The 19,447-nt window shown below is 41.1% G+C and overlaps 2 protein-coding genes across 2 annotated transcripts; one reads left to right on the forward strand and one right to left on the reverse strand.

The window, feature by feature from the left end:
- Positions 1–655: 655 nt before the first annotated feature.
- LOC129172380 (proteasome subunit alpha type-6) lies at positions 656–19,099 on the reverse strand. The gene is made up of 7 exons (XM_054762033.1): positions 18,924–19,099; positions 18,211–18,305; positions 17,081–17,162; positions 16,615–16,770; positions 15,507–15,685; positions 15,339–15,433; positions 656–14,597 (listed from the first exon to the last, which is right to left on the reverse strand). The coding sequence occupies exons 1-7, from the start codon at positions 18,997–18,999 to the stop codon at positions 14,540–14,542; spliced, it is 741 nt and encodes a 246-aa protein (XP_054618008.1). The 5' UTR covers positions 19,000–19,099; the 3' UTR covers positions 656–14,539.
- On the forward strand, positions 10,416–12,356 carry LOC129172379 (NF-kappa-B inhibitor alpha-like). The gene is made up of 6 exons (XM_054762031.1): positions 10,416–10,704; positions 11,072–11,177; positions 11,240–11,447; positions 11,523–11,611; positions 11,689–11,949; positions 12,020–12,356. The coding sequence occupies exons 1-6, from the start codon at positions 10,445–10,447 to the stop codon at positions 12,047–12,049; spliced, it is 954 nt and encodes a 317-aa protein (XP_054618006.1). The 5' UTR covers positions 10,416–10,444; the 3' UTR covers positions 12,050–12,356.
- Positions 19,100–19,447: the final 348 nt, after the last annotated feature.

Here is a 19,447-nt window from a genome sequence, read left to right on the forward strand (position 1 = left end):
GTGATGTCATCAATAATTAAATTTGGCGCAAGCTGCTATGCTGACAGACACAAAAAGTAGAAATGAATCGACTGCAAACAGGGATACAATGTAGTCATTTGGTTGCGGTTTATCATGCTAGTCCACTATTTCCGTGCTGTCTGCCAGCGTGGTCGGTTTTCAGTGCATGTGGGTCAGGGAACTTTGCTGTCTAATTTGTGTAGCGCTGCAGTGCGCAGGCAGAAGAGTTTGCACAACTTCGAGGTTGTTTAGTCTCAAACCGGTAGGGTTGTGATTGCATGTGTACAAAATGCAGACGGCTGTTGTAGCGGCAAGCAAAAGAATGAAGAAAAGTCAAACACTGTCCTCCAAATTATGGCAGAACTTTGTTGAAAAGGCGTCTGGTTGAGTTGTGGGTTTATGTGTAAATTTGAGTCTGTAAGTAGAATTTTGACCCTGTGTGGATTAAAGGCGTGGCCGATTCTGCAAATTTAGGTATTGATCCGATACCGAGTAAACACAGCGTCAGTATTGCTGATACAGAAACTGATACTTTTTACTTGATGTTTTTCAAGATATACACGTTTTAGGCAAACAAATCAACAAGCTTATTTATGAATATATAAACACAACAAAATAAGACAATGTAATAATAAGCATCAAATGTTTCCTTTTATTACATACAATTGTTTGAGAGTACACACTGCAAAATAAGTAAACAAAAGCAAAAACTACTATTGTTTCTCATTCAGAACCTTTGACTTTTTGCCCCCAAAGCCCTCCTGTGTCCAATAATTTATTCCCTGAGTAGGTAAAAAAAAACAAAACAATACCATCAATGTAACACAATGAACAACACAACAAAAAAGAGAGATATTTCTCAAAATAAATAAAAACATCATTCCGATACTGATGCTACTGTTGGTAGAAAAAATAACCCCCAAAAGACCTACTGTATATTGTGGAATTGTGTTATCCCTCTTTCATTGCGGTTAATTGGTTCCAGACCCGACCGTGATACGTGAATTTCCGTAAAGTAGGATTATTTATTTATAAATCAAATACTTAGAGCATAGAACATTTTTTTTTTAACATTAGAGCCCTCTTGACATGAAATAACACCCCTATAGTAACCTTTACACTCGTATTGCCCAATATAGTGGACAGAATAACAGAAAATAAGACATAAATAAGACTTGTGCTGTAAATGTTTTCCGGTGTTCGGGGACTTGAGTGGCGGGCGGACAGGAAGTGACGTCGAGGGAGTTGAGTTTTAGCTTAGTGTGGGTTACGGGCGCAACAGTAGCCCCTGTTAGGGATTATTGTGCCTGTTGTGAGGTACTTCTTTTTTTATTTTTTTTAAAAGCCTTTTGCTGCCCCATGAGTGCATTCATTGTCAAAAAAAGGGATTACCCTTCAAGCATAATCTCCTCTCCTCCTCCCCCACGTTGCAAAACTAGGTAAAAGTGATGTTAATGTTCAGTTGTCCATTCATTTGTCATTTGTAATTATTTTTGCATTATTTTCTGCATGTAAAACTATAATTATTGTCTATAAAATGTGTTTTGTGTTCAAATGTTTGGGTGTCCGGAACAGATTAATTGGATTTACATTATTTTCTTTGGGAAAATTTGCTTTGGTTAGAGTCGGTTTTGGTTTGAGTCGGACCATCTGGAACGGATTAATGACATTAACCAAGGTTGCTGTGAGATACTTCAAACCTGCAATAAAAGCCTGTCGTTCCAGCGTTCAAGTCTGGTGCTTGTGTGTCTTACCGGACGTTAATGTAACATTACTGACACCTAGTGACCAGTGTAGAATACTACATAACATCACAACATCTTTGAATGCACCTTCTGAATGCCTTATATTTGTATTTTAGTACATTTAACCATTTTTTATGCTTTCTTTTAGGCAAAAAATATGTAGCATTTGCTTAGATATGCATCATTTTTGACCAATAGGCTGTACTCAACCACGAAACAGCATGATTTATTAATTAATATATATTTGAAAAACCAGGTTTGTACTTCCTGACAGGAAACTACAGACCTAATGATAATAACTGATAAAATGCTTGACGGAATCGTGAGTGATCATGAGTGAGTACAGACCATGTACTCACCAGAATGAAGAGTTAGTAGTCTGTGTAGTAGTGGTTAGATACAGTATACTGCATTGTTTGAGTTCCTTACTCGATCCGTTACACAACTTGATTCCACATAAAGAAATGCTGAAGGTTTTTAGTGTTGTCCGTGCATGTAAGTGTTTTAGGTTGACTTTTTTCCCCCTAAATTTGAATAGTTGTGATTTATAAATAAAGGGTTTGTGTGTTCTCCGTAAGCGGCATTATGGATTATCCTAAGTGAGCTTTTTTGGAGCACACTTAGTGAGTGAAGTGCACTTTTAGAATTATTACCCCATAAGTCCGCACCATAAGTTATATATGGTGATATCAGTGAACTTTTTGCACTTACCAAATAGCATTACTTTAGTTTTACTTAGGTTCAGGGATAGTCTGTTTTTATCAAACCATCATTTTAGTGATTTTTTTTTTTTGACTAGCGCTCGTGTGCTGTCTCCAGAACAGAATGCGGTTGTATCGTCTGCAAATAATACTAGCTTAAGGGACTTTACAGATGTCGTTTATATATAGATTGAACAGTTTTGGTTCTAAGATTGACCCCTGGGGTACGCCGCATGATGTATTTAAACTCTCGGATGTATATTCTCCTTCAGCATCCTTCTGTCTCGAGAGACAGACATGGCAGGAGGACACAATGACGGTGACTGGGTGGAGGGAGCAAGGATCAAACCACCAGCCTTCCATTTTCTGGACGACCTCCTCTACCGCCTGAGCCGCGGTCGCCCCGAGGTACCACCTAACACTAGTGTAAAGTAATAAAGCTGCTCTTGAAATAAGCTTCAATCCATCTTAAATGCAAAAAAGGGCTTGCCAAATATAAGATAAACAGACTAGATATTAGAAAAAAATACTTAAAACTAGTGAAAGTACCTGTGTATGCAGCTAGTTCATTTTACTTGATAAAAAATCCTATGTTGTGGAATCGTTGGGAAAACCAAAATAACTTATTTTGAGAGTTATTTGCTCAATTTTAATTTCTGACCTAAACTAAACTAGACAAAAGTAATCCCTCATTCTAAAATTAAGGCAATACCATGAAGTCAATGAGTTAATAGCTCTTAAAACCAGGGAAATGATCTAACATGTCTAGAAATATGATTTTAAATCTTGGCAAGTGGCAAATAATTTGCGGTGTGCACACTTGGTCTGCCATAAAATAAAAAGACGTAGCAGGAGGGATCAGTGTTGCCAACTTAGGGACTTCGTCACTATATTTTACGCGTATTCAGAGCCCCCTCAACAAATCTAGCACCTTTTTGTGGTCTTATTGGAGATACAGTAAGAAAGCATGTATCGCTCTTCTCAACGAGCAGTGGGTGCTGCTGTGTCTCGTGTGGGAAAACACTGCACCTGCACAAAAACATTTCATAGTCATTTTTGAATCACCGGTAACTTCCGGCTTCTGTTTTAACACTTCCCTTGGTTTCCACTCATGTCATCTAAGAGATGGACGCTATAGAATGAATTTCGTTAACAAGCTCTATGATGCATTTTGGGGCCTAAGAAAATGAACGCAACGGCGGCCGTGATGACCGTGAGAGATGGCTGGTGGTGGCAGGAGGTCAGAAGCTCGTATTCCCTGCAATAAAGTAGTGTAGGTGCGTACGCACAACACAGTGGGAATGCCTGAGGATGGAAATAGAGGTATTACCTCTTCTGCGAAAAACACCCACGCCACCCTGCACATTCATCGCAATAGCGGGTCTTGAGAGGGGGGGACGCTCACCGACCTTTTCAACTCCTTTTTGAAACTTTCAGTCAGCAGTCTTTGTCTCGCACGGTGTCAGTCACTGTTTCAGAAGGCTGATCATAATTTCCTCTACGAGCAGTTCGATCCAAACCACGCCTTATGCAATGCATCAGGATATATAAAGTGCTGATATTTTATGGTGCTATCACACTTACAGTAAATACTGTAATTAATCACATCTATGCTCAAGGGAGGCGTAGTTTCAGTGGGTGTGGAACTGTTCTGTCAGTGAACAAGGGTCCACTGGAGGATTACTGTAATATGTGAGGGACGCCTCCCTTCAGAAAACAGGAGGGAATGTGTCATGATTGATATTTTCAGTAGGGTGAATGAGTCTGTTATGACCGGTGGACAATGAACTGTTTTTTTTATTGCAAATGCTGTTGATTTTATGACAGATTTTCACACAAATTAATGTGAATGTGTCTGAAACTAGAGCAGGGGTGTCCAAACCTTTTTCCAGCGAGGGCCACGTAGTGAAAAATGAAAGGATGCAAGGGCCACTTTGTCATTTTTGTAAAGCAACACGTGTAAATATGTGAGGAAGTTATACATATTTCAAAAAAAAAAAACGCATCTCAGCTTTGTGATATCAGTGAAAAAGCCTGTTATTAGCATCAACTTCGCTCTTTGCTCTTTTTTTTTCCCCAATTTTGCTGTTCTTGTTTTTTTGTTTCTCCAACTTTCTTCTTCAATAATCGTCGTAAGTTTGTTTCTCGTAATATTATAACTTGATACTCATAGTATTTTGATTTTATTCGAATATAATAACTTTTCCCCCCATTTTGTTGGAAATATTTGAACTTTCATCTTAAATAATCTTCATAAATGTTCTTCTCGTAATATTCTCATAACATTCAAACTTCTTTCCCAACCTAATTTTCCAAAAAATTATAACTTTATTTTGTTTTGTTTCTCATAATATTACAACTTTAAAAAAAAAAAAGTTTCTTTAATGTTTCATTTCTATGCTACTAAAACTACATTATTTTTTTATCCTCATAAAATTGCTCCTTTTTTTTCTTGTTAGAATTCAGTTTTTTTCTTGTGATATTTGTAACGTATATAAAATGTAACATTATAACATTTTCCGCAACCAAATTTTCCCAAAATTATAACTTTATTTGTTGTTTTGTTTGTTTTTCATAATATTATGATTTAAAAAAAACATATTTTTGGTATCTTTCATGCTACTAAAATGATGTTATTTTTCCTCATGAGGTCACAACGTTACTCTCAAAAAGTGTTTTCTTGTTAAATTACTTTTTTGTTTTTATATTTTGACTTTATTGTTGATTTTTTCTCTTGATTGAATTGTTTTTTTTTTCTTAGTTTTCTTGTTAAATTATATGTTTCAGTGTTCCATGGGCCAATAATGTCTGTTGGACATCTCTGTGGGGAGTTTGCATGTTCTCCTTATGCGTGTGTGGGTTTTCTCCGGGCAGTGGCGGAGCTACCCCTCTGGCCATCCAGACATTTCAGGTATCAACTTATTGCCACCCCAATGTGAGTAATGGTCTCACATTGGCCACCCCGATAAAAATATTTCTGGCTCCGCCACTGTCTCCAGGTACTCCGGCTGCACACTGAAAAAATATTAGGGGTTTAACAATTTGTTTTAATATCAATACGACTTGTATCATGATTCACAGTTGCCGATACGATTCAAGGACGATATCGGTTCATTGAGAACGAAACAAGAAGAAAGACACTGGGCAAAAACGGCCAAGATGAGTTTCAAGACGAAAACCACCCCTGAACAAAAAAAACATTAAGGCACATCACAATTTAGCCATAAAGCATCTTGATGATCCCCAAGACCTTTGGGAAAATACTCTGTGGCCTGACGAGACAAAAGTTGAACTCTTTGGACGGTGTGTGTAATAGAAACACCGCATTTCAGAAAAAGAACATCATACCAACAGTAAAATATGGTGGTGGTAGTGTGATGGTCTGGGGCTGTTTTGCTGCTGCAGGACCTGGAAGACTTGCTGTGATAAATGGAACCATGAATTCTGCTAAAGGAGAATGTCCGGCCATCTGTTGGTGACCTCAAGCTGAAACCAACTCGGGTTCTGCAGCAGGACAATGGGCCTCATTCACGAAAATCTTCTTAAAAGTCTTCTTAAGAAGTGTACTTAAGAAGGCGCGGGTTGGAAACTGCGCCGCATTCACGACACGTTCTTAAGTAACGATAATCGTTCGCACCGGTGTTCTTACGTTGATGAATGCCAACTGCGATGCCCGTGCATGTGAGCCCTAATTTGCATAGGTCACCGCCTATTATTTCCTATATAAGGTAAAAATGTGCCGTGCGCAACAGGCAGCTGGAGGCGGAGATGGCAACGCGCAAGGGGGAGACTGAGAAGCAGCTGGACAACAAACGAAAGAAAAACTTCAATTCTACTGAAATAGAGGTGTTTTTACAAGGAGTGAGCGAACACAAGACCACCTTATTTTCACGTGTATCCACCGGTCATCAGGCCATCCAAAAAGAGTCGGCATGGAGCACCATTGCAGGAAACATAAATGCCGTTTCCACGGAGAAACGCGCCACCGCAGAGGTTAAAAAGAAGTGTTTTGACTTAAAATAGAGTCCAAAAAAAGATTGGACTGCACCGGAGGGATCTGGAGGAAACGGGAGGCGGGCCATCAATCAGAAACCAAACCATTTCGGAAACTCTAGAAAATATTTACACAATCATGATGTCAAAATACATAGTTTGTGTGTGACAATTTATTTTTTCTGTGGTTACATTTGATTAGACGCTGCCTAATTAATACAGCAGCCCCGTGCTCTGGCTCAAGACGTGGCTGGGGGCGCATGTCGTTATCTGGGGGTGCTACGTGCGCAATAGACACACCGCGTTTCATTGCGATGTTATTCTGATGATCCTGAACACCTGCAAGAACAGAGAGGGAAGCCTGAAGTGGGACATCAAATATTCGTGGCTTTCAGCAAATAAATCTAATGGTCCCTTTACATTCTCTCTCTGCGCAGTGCACGTCCAGCCAGCCTTTTTTTTTTTGATGAATTGGGATTTGAATATATATTTATCCATGGAGTATATTTTAGTTGTTTTGATGATAAATAATTGTTGGGATATTTTATTTGCACTACATTGTTTGGGATCAGGTTGCAAAATCCATCATGAGGGCGATTGCGCATTGAAAGTGCAAGCTTTGCTTGTGCGTAAGAGTCCTCCTGAGCGTTCGTAGAATTTGTTCTTCGATCTAAGAACTGTGAGTTGAGAACACGTTTCATGAATGCCAAAAATCTTCGTAAGAAGGCTTTAAGAACAGATTTGTGCGTAAGAACGTTTCGTGAATGAGGCCCAATGATCCAAAACACACCAGCAAGTCCACCTCTGAATGGCTGAAGAAAAACAAAATGAAGACTTTGGAGTGGCCTAGTCAAAGACCTGAACTGAATCATATTGAGATGCTGTGGCATGACCTTAAAAAGGCGCTTCATGCTGGAAAACCCTCCAACGTGGCTGAATTACAACAATGCTGCAAAGATGAGTGGGCCAAAATTCCTCTAATCGCAAACCCTTGATTGCGGTTGTTGCCGCTCATGGTGGCCCAACCAGTTATTAGCTTTAGGGGGCAATCGCTTTTTAAAGTTTCATTTAAAAACTGCATCTTGTGTTGTCATTGACTAACATTTCAATTTGTTTGATGATCTGAAACATTTAAGTGTGACAAACACGCAAGAAAAAAAATCAGAAAGGGTGCAAACACTGTACGTCTGTCCGACTTCCTGTCCACATTTGCATGTGAAAATAAGGGACATTTTCCCAAAAATCAAGGTAAAATAAGCACCTCTACTGGGTGAGGGGGGGACTAGCCTAGCTACCCTAGACCAAACAAGAAATTCTGTCGATCTAAGTTTTTAATTTTCCATATTTTTGTGGTCATGCAAGTGTATTTACATACTTGACACCTTCGTGTTATTTTTCAGATTCAAAAAACAACAACACCCCTTTTCCAACGGTTAGCTTGATGAGTTATGACATCAGCAGAAGGTGAACCCTACCAACACACTACGGTGTTTCGCTGACGCACAGAAAGCCAAGTATTGCACTTGACACTCGACTGGCAGCGCCGGTGTCCATAGCAACCAGATAAACACAAAGCAAAAGTACCTGCTTGCACAGTCTTTGCAGCAAACCAAAAAAATCTACAACGCTGTAAGTGGAAGTCCCGGCGTTTCCTGTGTGGTGTCAATGTCTCGCCAAGTATTGTACAATATATTTTCACTGTGAGAACTCCGCGAGGACAGTTTGTCCTCGGTTTCTTTGTTGTGCCACTCGGCAGAGATGAAAGATTGCTTGGAATTACGAGGAGGAGGTTGCGTGCACACATACAGTATGAGTGGCATGTGACTCACACTCAGACAAAGACGCACAACACCCCATTGGGTGTGTTTGGACGCCATTTGTGTCTCTTGCACACAATGTGATCTCCCTCGAAAAAGGTGGCAACTCTTGTTGCTATGTCGCTCGAAATAAACGTTTCGCAAAGTGAAGTCCCGGTGTAACGCCATAGCGGCCGTTGTGCGACATCATATTTCCGTCTTGGAACATACAGTATGTGACAAAATGTGAGGGGGGAAAAAAAACCAAAAAACACATGGAAACTTTCTGATAATTCAGCATGAAAATTCCAGCACAAGTAGTGCAAAGAAGCAAAACAACAACAAAAAAACAAAACAGTACTTTCCTGCTTCCTTCAGTGTTAAGCATTTGCAAAGACAGGCAAGTCCAGAACATCCTCTTGCGGCACATGATGTTCTGGTTTCACAATACAGTTTTTTTAATGCACACTGCTTATGGATGCCTAAATATTGGCTGATGTTAAAAGAATAACAACATGCATGCACTGAGTGGGTAGTTCAGTGAGTACACCTGCACTGTCTGCAGACTGTCTGCATCGCTATTATAATGTAAAGCTATAAGGTTAAAGGTTATCACATACAGCACCGGCAGCACCAGCATCTACAGTAATGACTGCACCAGGTGGGGGGGGGGCAACTGGTCCTCTGGTCTGGTCAGAACTATCTGGAGCTGGACACGGTCAAGACTGCGGAGGTGACAGCGGATTTTAGGAGAAACCCCCCTGCACTCCCCCCTCACAATTCTCAACAGCACCGTGTCTAACGTGGACACCTTCCGGTTTGAAGGTCTCTCGGGACCTGAAGTGGTCCTCCCACAGAGACACTGCATGGAAAAAGGCCCAGCAGAGGTTGGACTTCCTAAGACAAACCAAGAAGTTCCTGTATGTGCATTAGTTATGTTTGTTGTCAGCTAATTTTAGTGACTTGACAAAGTTTAGCTACTAACATTAGCTGTCACAATGTACAGTAACCCCTTGCTTATCGCGATTAATTGGTTCCAGACCTGACCATGATAAGTGAATTTCCGCAAAATCGGATTCAATATTAATAAAGGGAATATTTTTGTAGTTAGAGCATAGAAAACCAGTTTACGGCCTTCTAAATGTTTTTTTACCATTATTAGAGCCCTCCAGACATAAAATAACACCCCTATAGTCACCTTTACACTCACAGGGGGATGGACAGGAAGTGACGTGAGGGGTTCAAATGCAAACCTGCAATAAAAGCCTGTTGTTCCAACATTACAGTAACATTACTGACACCAAGTGACAAGTGTAGAATATTCTATATCATCACGTCTTTGAATGCGTCTTCTAAATGCCTTATATTTGTATTTTAGTTCATTTAGACGTTTTTATGCCTTCTTTTAGGCAAAAAATACGCTTAAATCTGAATTATTTTTTTTTTACCAATAGGCTGTACTAATATATTTTTTGAAAAAACACGATGAGTGAAGTGGTCAAATTCAACGAGCAAGGGAGGGCAAGGGAGAAAATGCTGGACGGATGGAAAATGTCATTTGGAATAATCTACTATAATCTACTTTACATTGCAGATGCATTTTTTTGTTGAATTGTATTTTTCCTCAGTGGAAAACTATGACAGATGAGTTATCACGCTGCAAAGGACACTGCATTAAAAAGTAAACCAACACATTTTCTCACCCAAAAACACTATAGTGGGATACAGTTTTCACCCAAGATGATCATTTTCTGGGTTACAAATTTATATTGATTCATATATATATAATATATAATTTATATATAATATTGAAAACTGGAAATATTTCAGGCTCCAGCATACCCCCGTGACTCAAATGAAATAAGCGGCATCGAAGATGGATGGATGGAAATAAGTCATTTTATGGAAAATTGCACTATAATTTCCCCAAACAAAGATCAACTCTTCAAGGATGCCCCACTCTCGCTAATGGCCACCATTCACAAACATCTCTTGTGGGTGTCTAAAAGGAAACTACAAGTTTTCATGTTGACTTTTGAAGGGTGGAGGATGGGGGGGGATTTTTTTCTCACAAAAACCCAGCCCTGCTGTGTGTGATTTCCCTGCTCCTGTCTTTAGATAAGTCAATTGGAAATCCCCGCAGAGGCTCCTCCCAGCCAGGCGCACAAAAACCCAGTGCGCCTGCCTCCTCTGCGCCACTGACCTTCGGATGTGTGTGTGTGCGTGTCTTCTAACAGCCAACATGGACGTCCACGGAGTATCTCACCACGATCTTACGGATTATAACAATATGGAGGCCAAGCAGGGAAAAATGGTACCCTGCCAGGACGAGCGCTTTGACAGCGGCCTGGACTCCCTAAAAGAGGACGAGCTGGTCAGCTACATGGAGCATTTGACCGTGCACGTCAGCGAGGAGCGCGTACACGAATACGAGCCGTGGAGAAGCGTCGTGACCGAGGACGGTGACACGTAAGTGCATTTTTTTTAAAAATAAATGTGGACATCCGCTCAATTGCATAAGGCTTGAAAAGGGCGCACTCGTGCAAAAAACGCCACATACTGAGAGTTTTTTGAACAATGCAAAAGCGAAATGCATGAAAATAGGAGGTTGCATGAAAGATCTTTTAAAGTTAGTGTGCGTCTCGGTGCACAGTATGGGCGGAGCATAGGAAAGTCCCTGGCCCAGCGCCAGTAACTGATAAAGCATCAGACTTGTCAACTGGTGGAAACAACCCGCAAAACTCCACTCTTGCGAAACGCTCCTCTTGCACAGGCGTTGCTCCTTGGAGAGACTTCCTCTGTGCGTGTTTTACTAACTTCTCCCTCGGTCTGACAGGCTTCTGCACTTGGCCGTCATTCATGAAGGCACCGAACAAGCCCAGCAGATGATCCAACTGTCCCACAATCACCCGTTCCTCAACGTACAGAACCACCAAAGACAGGTATAACAAAAACATCTTTTGGAATTGAATGCGGGTAATAACGGCAAAAAATGTCCCTGCAGACAGCTCTGCACATAGCCGTGATCACCGAACAGCCGCAGCTGGTGGAAAGGCTCCTCAAGGCAGGCTGTGACCCACGACTGGCCGACGACAACGGCAACACGGCGCTTCACATAGCCTGCAAGAAAGGCTCCCTCGCCTGCTTCGGGGTCATCACCCAAAACAGCCATCGGCATCTCACCTCCATGCTCTCCTTCCCCAATTACAGCGGTAAGCTCAGAAAGGTTCGGACAAAGTCACCCAAAAATGCACAGTTGTTAAATTTTTTTTGCGTTGCCCTCCCAGGACATAACTGTCTTCACCTGGCGTCCATCCACGGCTACATTTCATTAGTGGAGAGTCTTGTTGGGTTGGGCGCAGACGTCAACGCACAGGTAGGCACCCGCAAGTCTGCAGAAATGAGTGATGCACGTGGCAACTGAAGGAAATAACACTCATTTTTTTCTTAAAGGAACAATGCAGCGGAAGGACGGCATTACATTTGGCTGTGGATGTCCAAAACCCAGCGCTGGTCCGTCGCCTTATCGACCTGGGCGCCGACGTAAACTGCTTAAACTACGGCGGTTTCACGCCGTACCACCTCACCTACGGCCGCCAAAACGACGACATACGCCGCCACCTACACGAGAAGACTGCGCTGGAGCTGAGGGCCTTGCCCGACAGCGAATCGGACGACAGCGATATGGAGGACCTGGACCTCTCTGAGGACGAGGTCAGTTTTCGCAAAGCGTCGACGCAGATTTCACAATATCGACACTTTTTAACGTTCTTCTCCTCCGCAGTTGTACGACGACATAAAATTCGGGAAGTAAAATAAACCACTGGTGGTGTTGAAAGAGCTGCTACCGGGTCATCAAGCCACGGCCCAAACACCTGCCCAGGAGGTCACCACAGTGCTGGCCCGGGAAGGGGGCACAAGAAGGAAGACAGTGTCTGGTCTGGTCCAGAACACACCGCGAGACCATGAACCACAGTTGTCTCTGTAATACCGTATAAGGATGTGAATCATGTAGTAAAGTGTACATACAGAGATATTATTTTTGTACCTGTAAATATGTTAAATCAACACTATCAACAAAATAATATGCATATTAATAAAAAGAAGCCTTTGAGTATGAATTACTGGTCTGTGTGAGGCATTTGTTTTTACTGGAACACAACCACAATTAGTCACGACACATCAACTGACAGTGCTCAAGAGTTACGAGCCGCGTTGTGAAAGACACACGGGCCCAAAACAGTCCCATTCAAACTCTATGGAAGCATGTGGGATTTCCTCGTATTGGGCGAGGTCAGCCAGTGCGTGAGTCACAGCGTAAAAAGTCCCAAACTGTATTGAACAATCAGCCCTACATTGGAACGGACTACCCAGGAATTAACAGATAATGCTGCGGAAATGCTCAAGATTTTTTTTTATCAATCACAGCGAGCATTAACCTTTTATGGAACGTACATCCAAATCCTCTTCCTCTTGACATTAGATGACATTATGTATTCTAATGTCCAGAACAACTATGAAGCTTTAACCGGCACCTCACGGAAGACCCGAGGGCAATTCGGTTTAATAGCAGTGTACACACCACCAGGCCTATGATTGTAAACATGTGCAAGGCCGTATAGTTGTGCACAGGACTTCACGGGGGTTTCCACATTCTCTTCTTGCTTCCTCATTTGTACAATCCGGAGAGCACAGAATTCTAGATGACAAGAGAAGATCCAAGGATGACTCGTTGATTGAGAGAGAACACCTGAGAGGGGATTGGATGCACTCTGTCGTTCGGCGGTAGGTGGAGCGCAGGACAAATGATTTCATGATTCAGGAATATTGCCTGACTGACTGACTGATGATATCACTTCTGATCAAGGGAGGATGACGACAACCTTGGTCACAGACAGAAACGCAGAGCTGCCATTTCCCAAAATACACCACCATAGAAAAACTATTACTATTGAATTGGAGACATGAGGCGCACATGACGTAATGGATACAAGAGCTGCGTTATTAATGATGGAAAATAATCAGTTTCCCCACACATTCATTCACATGCGCTACCTATTCACTCTAGCTCATAAACACATAACTCACCTGGTATGTCGGTGTTGTCAACTTAGCGGCTTTGTCATTATATTCAGTGAGTAATTCGATACTTTGAGATGCTCTTTTTTGACTAGTGACAAATCTAGTGAAGAGACTTTTGCAGAAAGCACGTATCGCTCTTCTCTACGAGCAGTGGGTCCCCCATCTAAAAGCATACCATCAGGAGGATGTTTATTTGTAGTTCTAAGCAAATTACCGTATTTTCTTTGCATGTTTTTTTACTCACTTTTGGCAAGCTTGCAGTCTGGTGGGAAACACTGATCCTGCTTAGTTGTGATCAACAAATACATATATTCATTTAATTTTATAGAATGTATCGTCGCCATTGTAGTTTGCTTGAAGTGAACTTCCTCAGTATCAAAATAAGTTAATATAACCTATTAAAAACGTTTTATGACGAAGCTGTGCAGTTTTACCCCACTGTACACTTGGTACAAACAAAATGCTAAACATATTCAGAGCTGCAACGATTAATCGATTATCCAATTAATCAACAACTATTTTGATATTTGATTAACCGTTTTTTTGTTTAAACAAGTAAATATACTCTGGTTTCAGCCACTCAAATGTGAATATTTCTACATTTCCCTCGTTATCCATGAAAGCAGACCTATTATCTTTGGTGTTTTAGGAAAAACACGATATTCCTACCTACTTAACGGTAAAGTTCATTAATCAAAACAAGCTTCAGTTAATCAACTAAGAAAATAACCGTTAGTTGCAGCCCTAAATATATTGCTAAAGCACTCTCATTAGATGGTGTAAATGTGTCTATTGAGTGTAAAGGTGCAAAAAACCTTAGAAAATTAGGTCAAATCTGCGCAAGTAGTAAAAAAAAGATTCTACAGCGCTTCATGTGAGTCATGTGACTTTGCTGCATTGGGTGCTACAACAGGAAGCAGAGTTGTGCACAGCTCATGTTCCCATACACAGCCCCCTCCTGCTTCTAAATTTGACACATGAAAGCAGCAATACTGATGAAACAGGATGTACTACATGCCCAGCGCTTTAAAAAGCACCTTTGTACATAAAACGCTGTAAAACCCTTGCAACAAAAAAACACATAAAAAGTTATTTTACTCCAAAACTTTTTTTTTTAATTATCATTGAATTAAACGGTGGGGGAAATGTACAGCAAACAAGGATAACGCCAGTCTCCATGTGAGAAGTGACTTAATCCAACATGTGACCGGTCTCTGCTTGCTCAGTCCCGCTCTGCCAGGGACATCAGGTGAGTGTCCACTTCCGCCTCTGTCAGAATCCTGGAGAGAGGACACAGATGGTGAGTGGGAAATCCCAGGAGTGACTGAGGCTATTAATCATGGCAATCTGGTGCTACAATTAAGGACATGTCTATACTGATGCCAAAACCTACTGCTATTTAGCTTTAGTCTATCTGTGTCCTGTGATTGACTGGGGACCAATCCAGGGTATAGTTTGCCTTTCACCAGCTGGGATGGGGTCTAGCTCACCCCGGCACTTTGAACAGGATACGGGGTGGAAAATGCATGGATGGATTTTTTTTGGCCACACCCACACTCACTATATATGAACGAATAAAGACTTTCGGAAGACACCAATCAGGGTGAAGACTTTCTAAACCTCAGTTGCCAATGTGTTTCTTTGGCTTGTCTCCTTTTTTGGATGTCATAGTGAGACACTTATTTATGTTCAGTTAGGCATATGTTCAAGAATACCTCCACTTCAGTACACATGTGTGATTCTCCTTTTTCTTGATTTACCTTTTTGTTATCACACCTACAAAAATGACTCGACACTTCCCCTTTGCTTGCAGGGTGTTGTGGATTTAAACTGCTCTTTAGTGTACATCAGCTTTAAAATGAGTAAATAATTGACAAAGTCCATTCAATATTCCGTAACCTCATTCCAGATCAACATGTTGATCCACCCATTCCAGATAAAATCGTTCAACTATTAACCTTGAATGGCGACACAACTCTTTGCTTTTATTGTTGTTTTTGAGAAAGAATCAAACATTTTACCTGAACTTGGGGTCTTGTGTTGTGACCACGGCGACCTCAAGCTCAGAGGGCTTGAAGTCAATGGAGAGAACAGTTGACAGACAAGAGATGGCCGTCTGGTACAAGAAAAACATATATAAATCCACAATAACTACAGCACGTTCCTCTCGCCGCTTGTGCAACACATACCTCGATAGTTTGTTCGAAGGTCCAGTCCAGTTTCTTTTTCACTTTCTTTTCCAGAAAACTGGTGGCTTCCGTCTGCTTCACCCCAGCGGCGGTGGCTTTGAAGCCGCAGTAGTAGCCTGCCGGGTCACATTTGTAGACCTGCGGCCCGCACTCATCGTCTATGCCTATCACAATCATACCTGCGGGTACAACAGCACTGAATGCTCGGACACGTTTGGCTTCGGAGGTTGTTATCCGTGGTCTCCTGGAAGTGTTGGCTACCACGAACCTGATCAGTTACATGCGCAGGCTTTGTTAACCTTGGGCTGGGCTACGACTGCTGGTGTTGTGAAGCTGCTGACTTTTATTACAACGGTAACACTTTACAATAAGGTGCACAAAATTACAGTAGTTAATGAGGGACCACCCTACCTAACCCTAACCTCTACTCAATAGTTCATCAGTTCCTCAGTAACAAGTGTAAATGTGCCTTAATTATTAGTTCCTCAGTAACTCATGTATTTTTCTGTACCTTATTGTGAAATGTGACCATTACGACAGAACATTTTGCTCCTAAAATGTGCAAACGGCAATGAACATCAGGGTAAATGAGTACTTGTCTAAGAGCATCATAAAAGGCAGTGTTTCCCCATACATTCATGTGCCCATGTGTGTTATCAGGCACATGCGTGCACGTCTACCATTGCACAAAATGAAACCAACACCTGTAAGTCAACTCAATGCCATATATAGATTGTAGTCCTGTGGGAAACACTGAACGGCTCTTGTTACTCTGATGAAGTGACACATGAGCATCTATTTCTGGGACATTTCTGTTTCTTCACTCAACTGCAGAGTATCTATAAGCAGAGAAGGTCTTTTATGTGCATGGGTGGAGCTAGCGATGCTAATTGGTTGATAAAATGTGTTACAATGGGAATAATATATTTAACTGTCCCCATTCATTATAGGTTTTTAACCTTAATTATGTGCAATTACAGGCATAATGAATTGTTCTCTGCTTAAGAGTCCACATACATCACAGCTTGTTTTGTCTAAAGCCTTGTGCGCCTATTAGAGTCCACGGTCAGACGCTGTCACGCCAGATTCTACAGTAAGCTATACTTACAGCAGCCCAGTGGTCGCATCTCAGCGTTCTGTGTGTAGACTTGCGAGATGTCTGCGATCCTCTTACACAGCATGTCCACGGGGATCTCGTAGCCGTACTTGTACTGCCAATTTGCCGCCTCGTAGCGAGCTCGCTGAACTTGGGACCGGCTGTCGGCTGTCGAAGGTGTTGTTAAAACGAGATGGTCATTGGTTGAAATCCATCAGATGTAGTCACATATTGTTTGGGGCAATTTTGTTCTGTTTCATTAAAACAATGCTTAGATGGTTAGTTCAGTTGCGACTTGTGTTGTTGTGTGTAGCTGCATTTGGTCACGAAAGCTGCAATTAACAAATATGGGGCATAGAAAAGTCGGCAGAAGTGGTTTTGAGGACGTATTAAATGCTTTCTAGGGGTGCAGTCTATAAAAAAATGTTGGGAGGCACTGTTTTTAATGTGTTAGTAACTCTCATTGCCTTTTATTTACCTGTCATTCCAGACATTACACATCCAATATTATCTGTTATTCTGAAAAGATGAGTCACTGTGTTGGAATCCAGAAGCTTGTCCTGGGGAAGGAGACAAGATTGAGAAATGAATAGACTTGCTATATCATTGACAGATAAGGTAAAAAAAAAAAAAAACAACTAACAGTCAGTGTTGTTCATGCACAGTTCTAACCAGTAACTAGCGTCATTGCTTGGTGTACTTTACACACAATAAACATGTTCACATAATAGTCAACAACAGATATCAGGTTCTCCTTATTTCAGCCAGTTGTATTTCAGCCAAAAGCCTGTTGTTCCAGCAATCAAGTCTGGTGCTTGTGTGTCTCACCGAACATTACAACAACAATACAGACACCTAGTGACTAGTGTAGAACCCTACAACTTCTGAAAGGCGTCTTCTGAATGCCTTGTATTTATATTTCAGTTGATTTAGCCATTTTTATGATTGAACATGCTTAACTTGGGCAAAAAAAAATCTTTAAAGATGCATATTTTTGGACTAATAATAGGCCATGTTCAACCACGAAACATCTTAATTAAATTATTTCTGAAAACCCATGATGAGTGAAGTCGTGAAATGGTGAGGGATAACTGTACGTTCATTTATTTGTGGCGGCCCGCCACAAACTCAATAGGAATGCAACAGATAGATTTGGCAAGATTTGGTGTTATTAGGTCGCCCTCGCTCACAAATACATTATAAGGGTCTGTGTAGCTCCAGGACCCCAGGAAACATCACAAATGGGTCTTTATTAAGACCGCTGTCTACCGCTGCATAACATTAAATAAACTTTGAAACTTCATGTTCTGTTGTTTAAAAAAGGTCAGGAGATAAATCATGAGACTCTGGAGTTGTGCGTCATGCATGTTTTTGGACTGAGAAGAAACCAGAGTAGCGGGAGAAAAGCCATGCTCAACCTGGGGAGTGCATGCAAACTCCGGAGAGAAGTCTGAACCGAGATTCAAACCCACAACCACGCGGCTGCGAGGCAGACATATCTAACCACAGCGCTCCAAATCAATTACCAGAAAAGTATGACTTGGTTTTAGCTGTGCAGACTTTTCCGGCTGCAGTGTACAAAAACCAGAACTAATGTGATCCACTCACCGGTACTTTTTTCTGTGTAACGACAACCGCACAGTCCTTCCCTCGTACGGCGACTGATGTGAGTCCACCTTGATTGATAGCCTTGAAAGCATATTCTGAAAGCAGAACACAACATGGGAGCAACGTGTTTATGTTTACCTCAAAGTTCTTTATATTCGGGGTTATATTCGAATGACATCAAGTAAAATCGCGGTTATTTTGACATCACAGTCGCAGAATCTGGCAAAGCAAAACAAAAGTCAGTACTGACTCTGCCTGCTCATTTTCATACTACTTCCGGTCATAATAAATGACGCTTTCACTTTCATTACCTTCCACTTTCAAATATCACTAGCCCTGCAACTCAAAACTGAATTAAACAGTCATTGATTCATCGATAAGCATTTAAAGTACCAGTCTATCAACTGGCACAAGTGAGAGCAATTAATTAGATTGGTTACCTGGCATGCTAACGTGCTAGCTAACTTCACTTGCCACTTAATCAAACAACGGATTCGAGTAATTTATTTAAAACCAACAAACTCGTCAAAAGGTAACCGTGACAACACAAACGTGCTTTAAAAGGGTATATAATAATAACTTCGCCCTGGTAGTGTGTCGTTCAGCAGCTAGAACGAGAGCACAGTAGTGCGAACAATGACAGAGCATTTAGCTAGCTAGCAAACATGACAGCCTTCCAGCCGGCTTTTGTCTAAAATGCTGCAAATACTAACCGACTTGATAAAGCCTTCCTTCGGGAGAGAAGATAGTAATGTGTCGGTCAAACCCCGCACTTGAGCCCCGGGACATTTTCGACGGTAAACTTGGCCGAGAAGCTCGTTGAAATAAACCTGCAAGCGGTAACTAGCTTATGCACAATGTTTCAAACCAGAAGTTGAGCTGCAGCAACGAAAACTACATCCGGTGTGAGAGGTCTCCGTGGTATCCATGGTAACGACGCATGCTTTGCCACTATGGAGACGGGTTAAGCAGATGATTCCTTTTTGGTGTTTAGAAATATAATAATAAAAATACTAGAATAACAAAATGACACATACATACTTAAAAAAAACGTATTTTAATAAGAATACTAATACATGTTTATTATTATAGTATTGTATAAAGAACTATAATGATAAAATTTAAAAAAAATCCCATATAATATATAACAATAAAAATAATTTATTTACATATTTATAGCATTCATATAAATGAATGTAACAATAACTAAAATTATGAAGGACAAAAGACAAACTTT

This window comes from Dunckerocampus dactyliophorus, chromosome 19 (assembly GCF_027744805.1).
Source record: "Dunckerocampus dactyliophorus isolate RoL2022-P2 chromosome 19, RoL_Ddac_1.1, whole genome shotgun sequence".
In the NCBI taxonomy this organism is placed as follows: Eukaryota; Metazoa; Chordata; class Actinopteri; order Syngnathiformes; family Syngnathidae; genus Dunckerocampus; species Dunckerocampus dactyliophorus.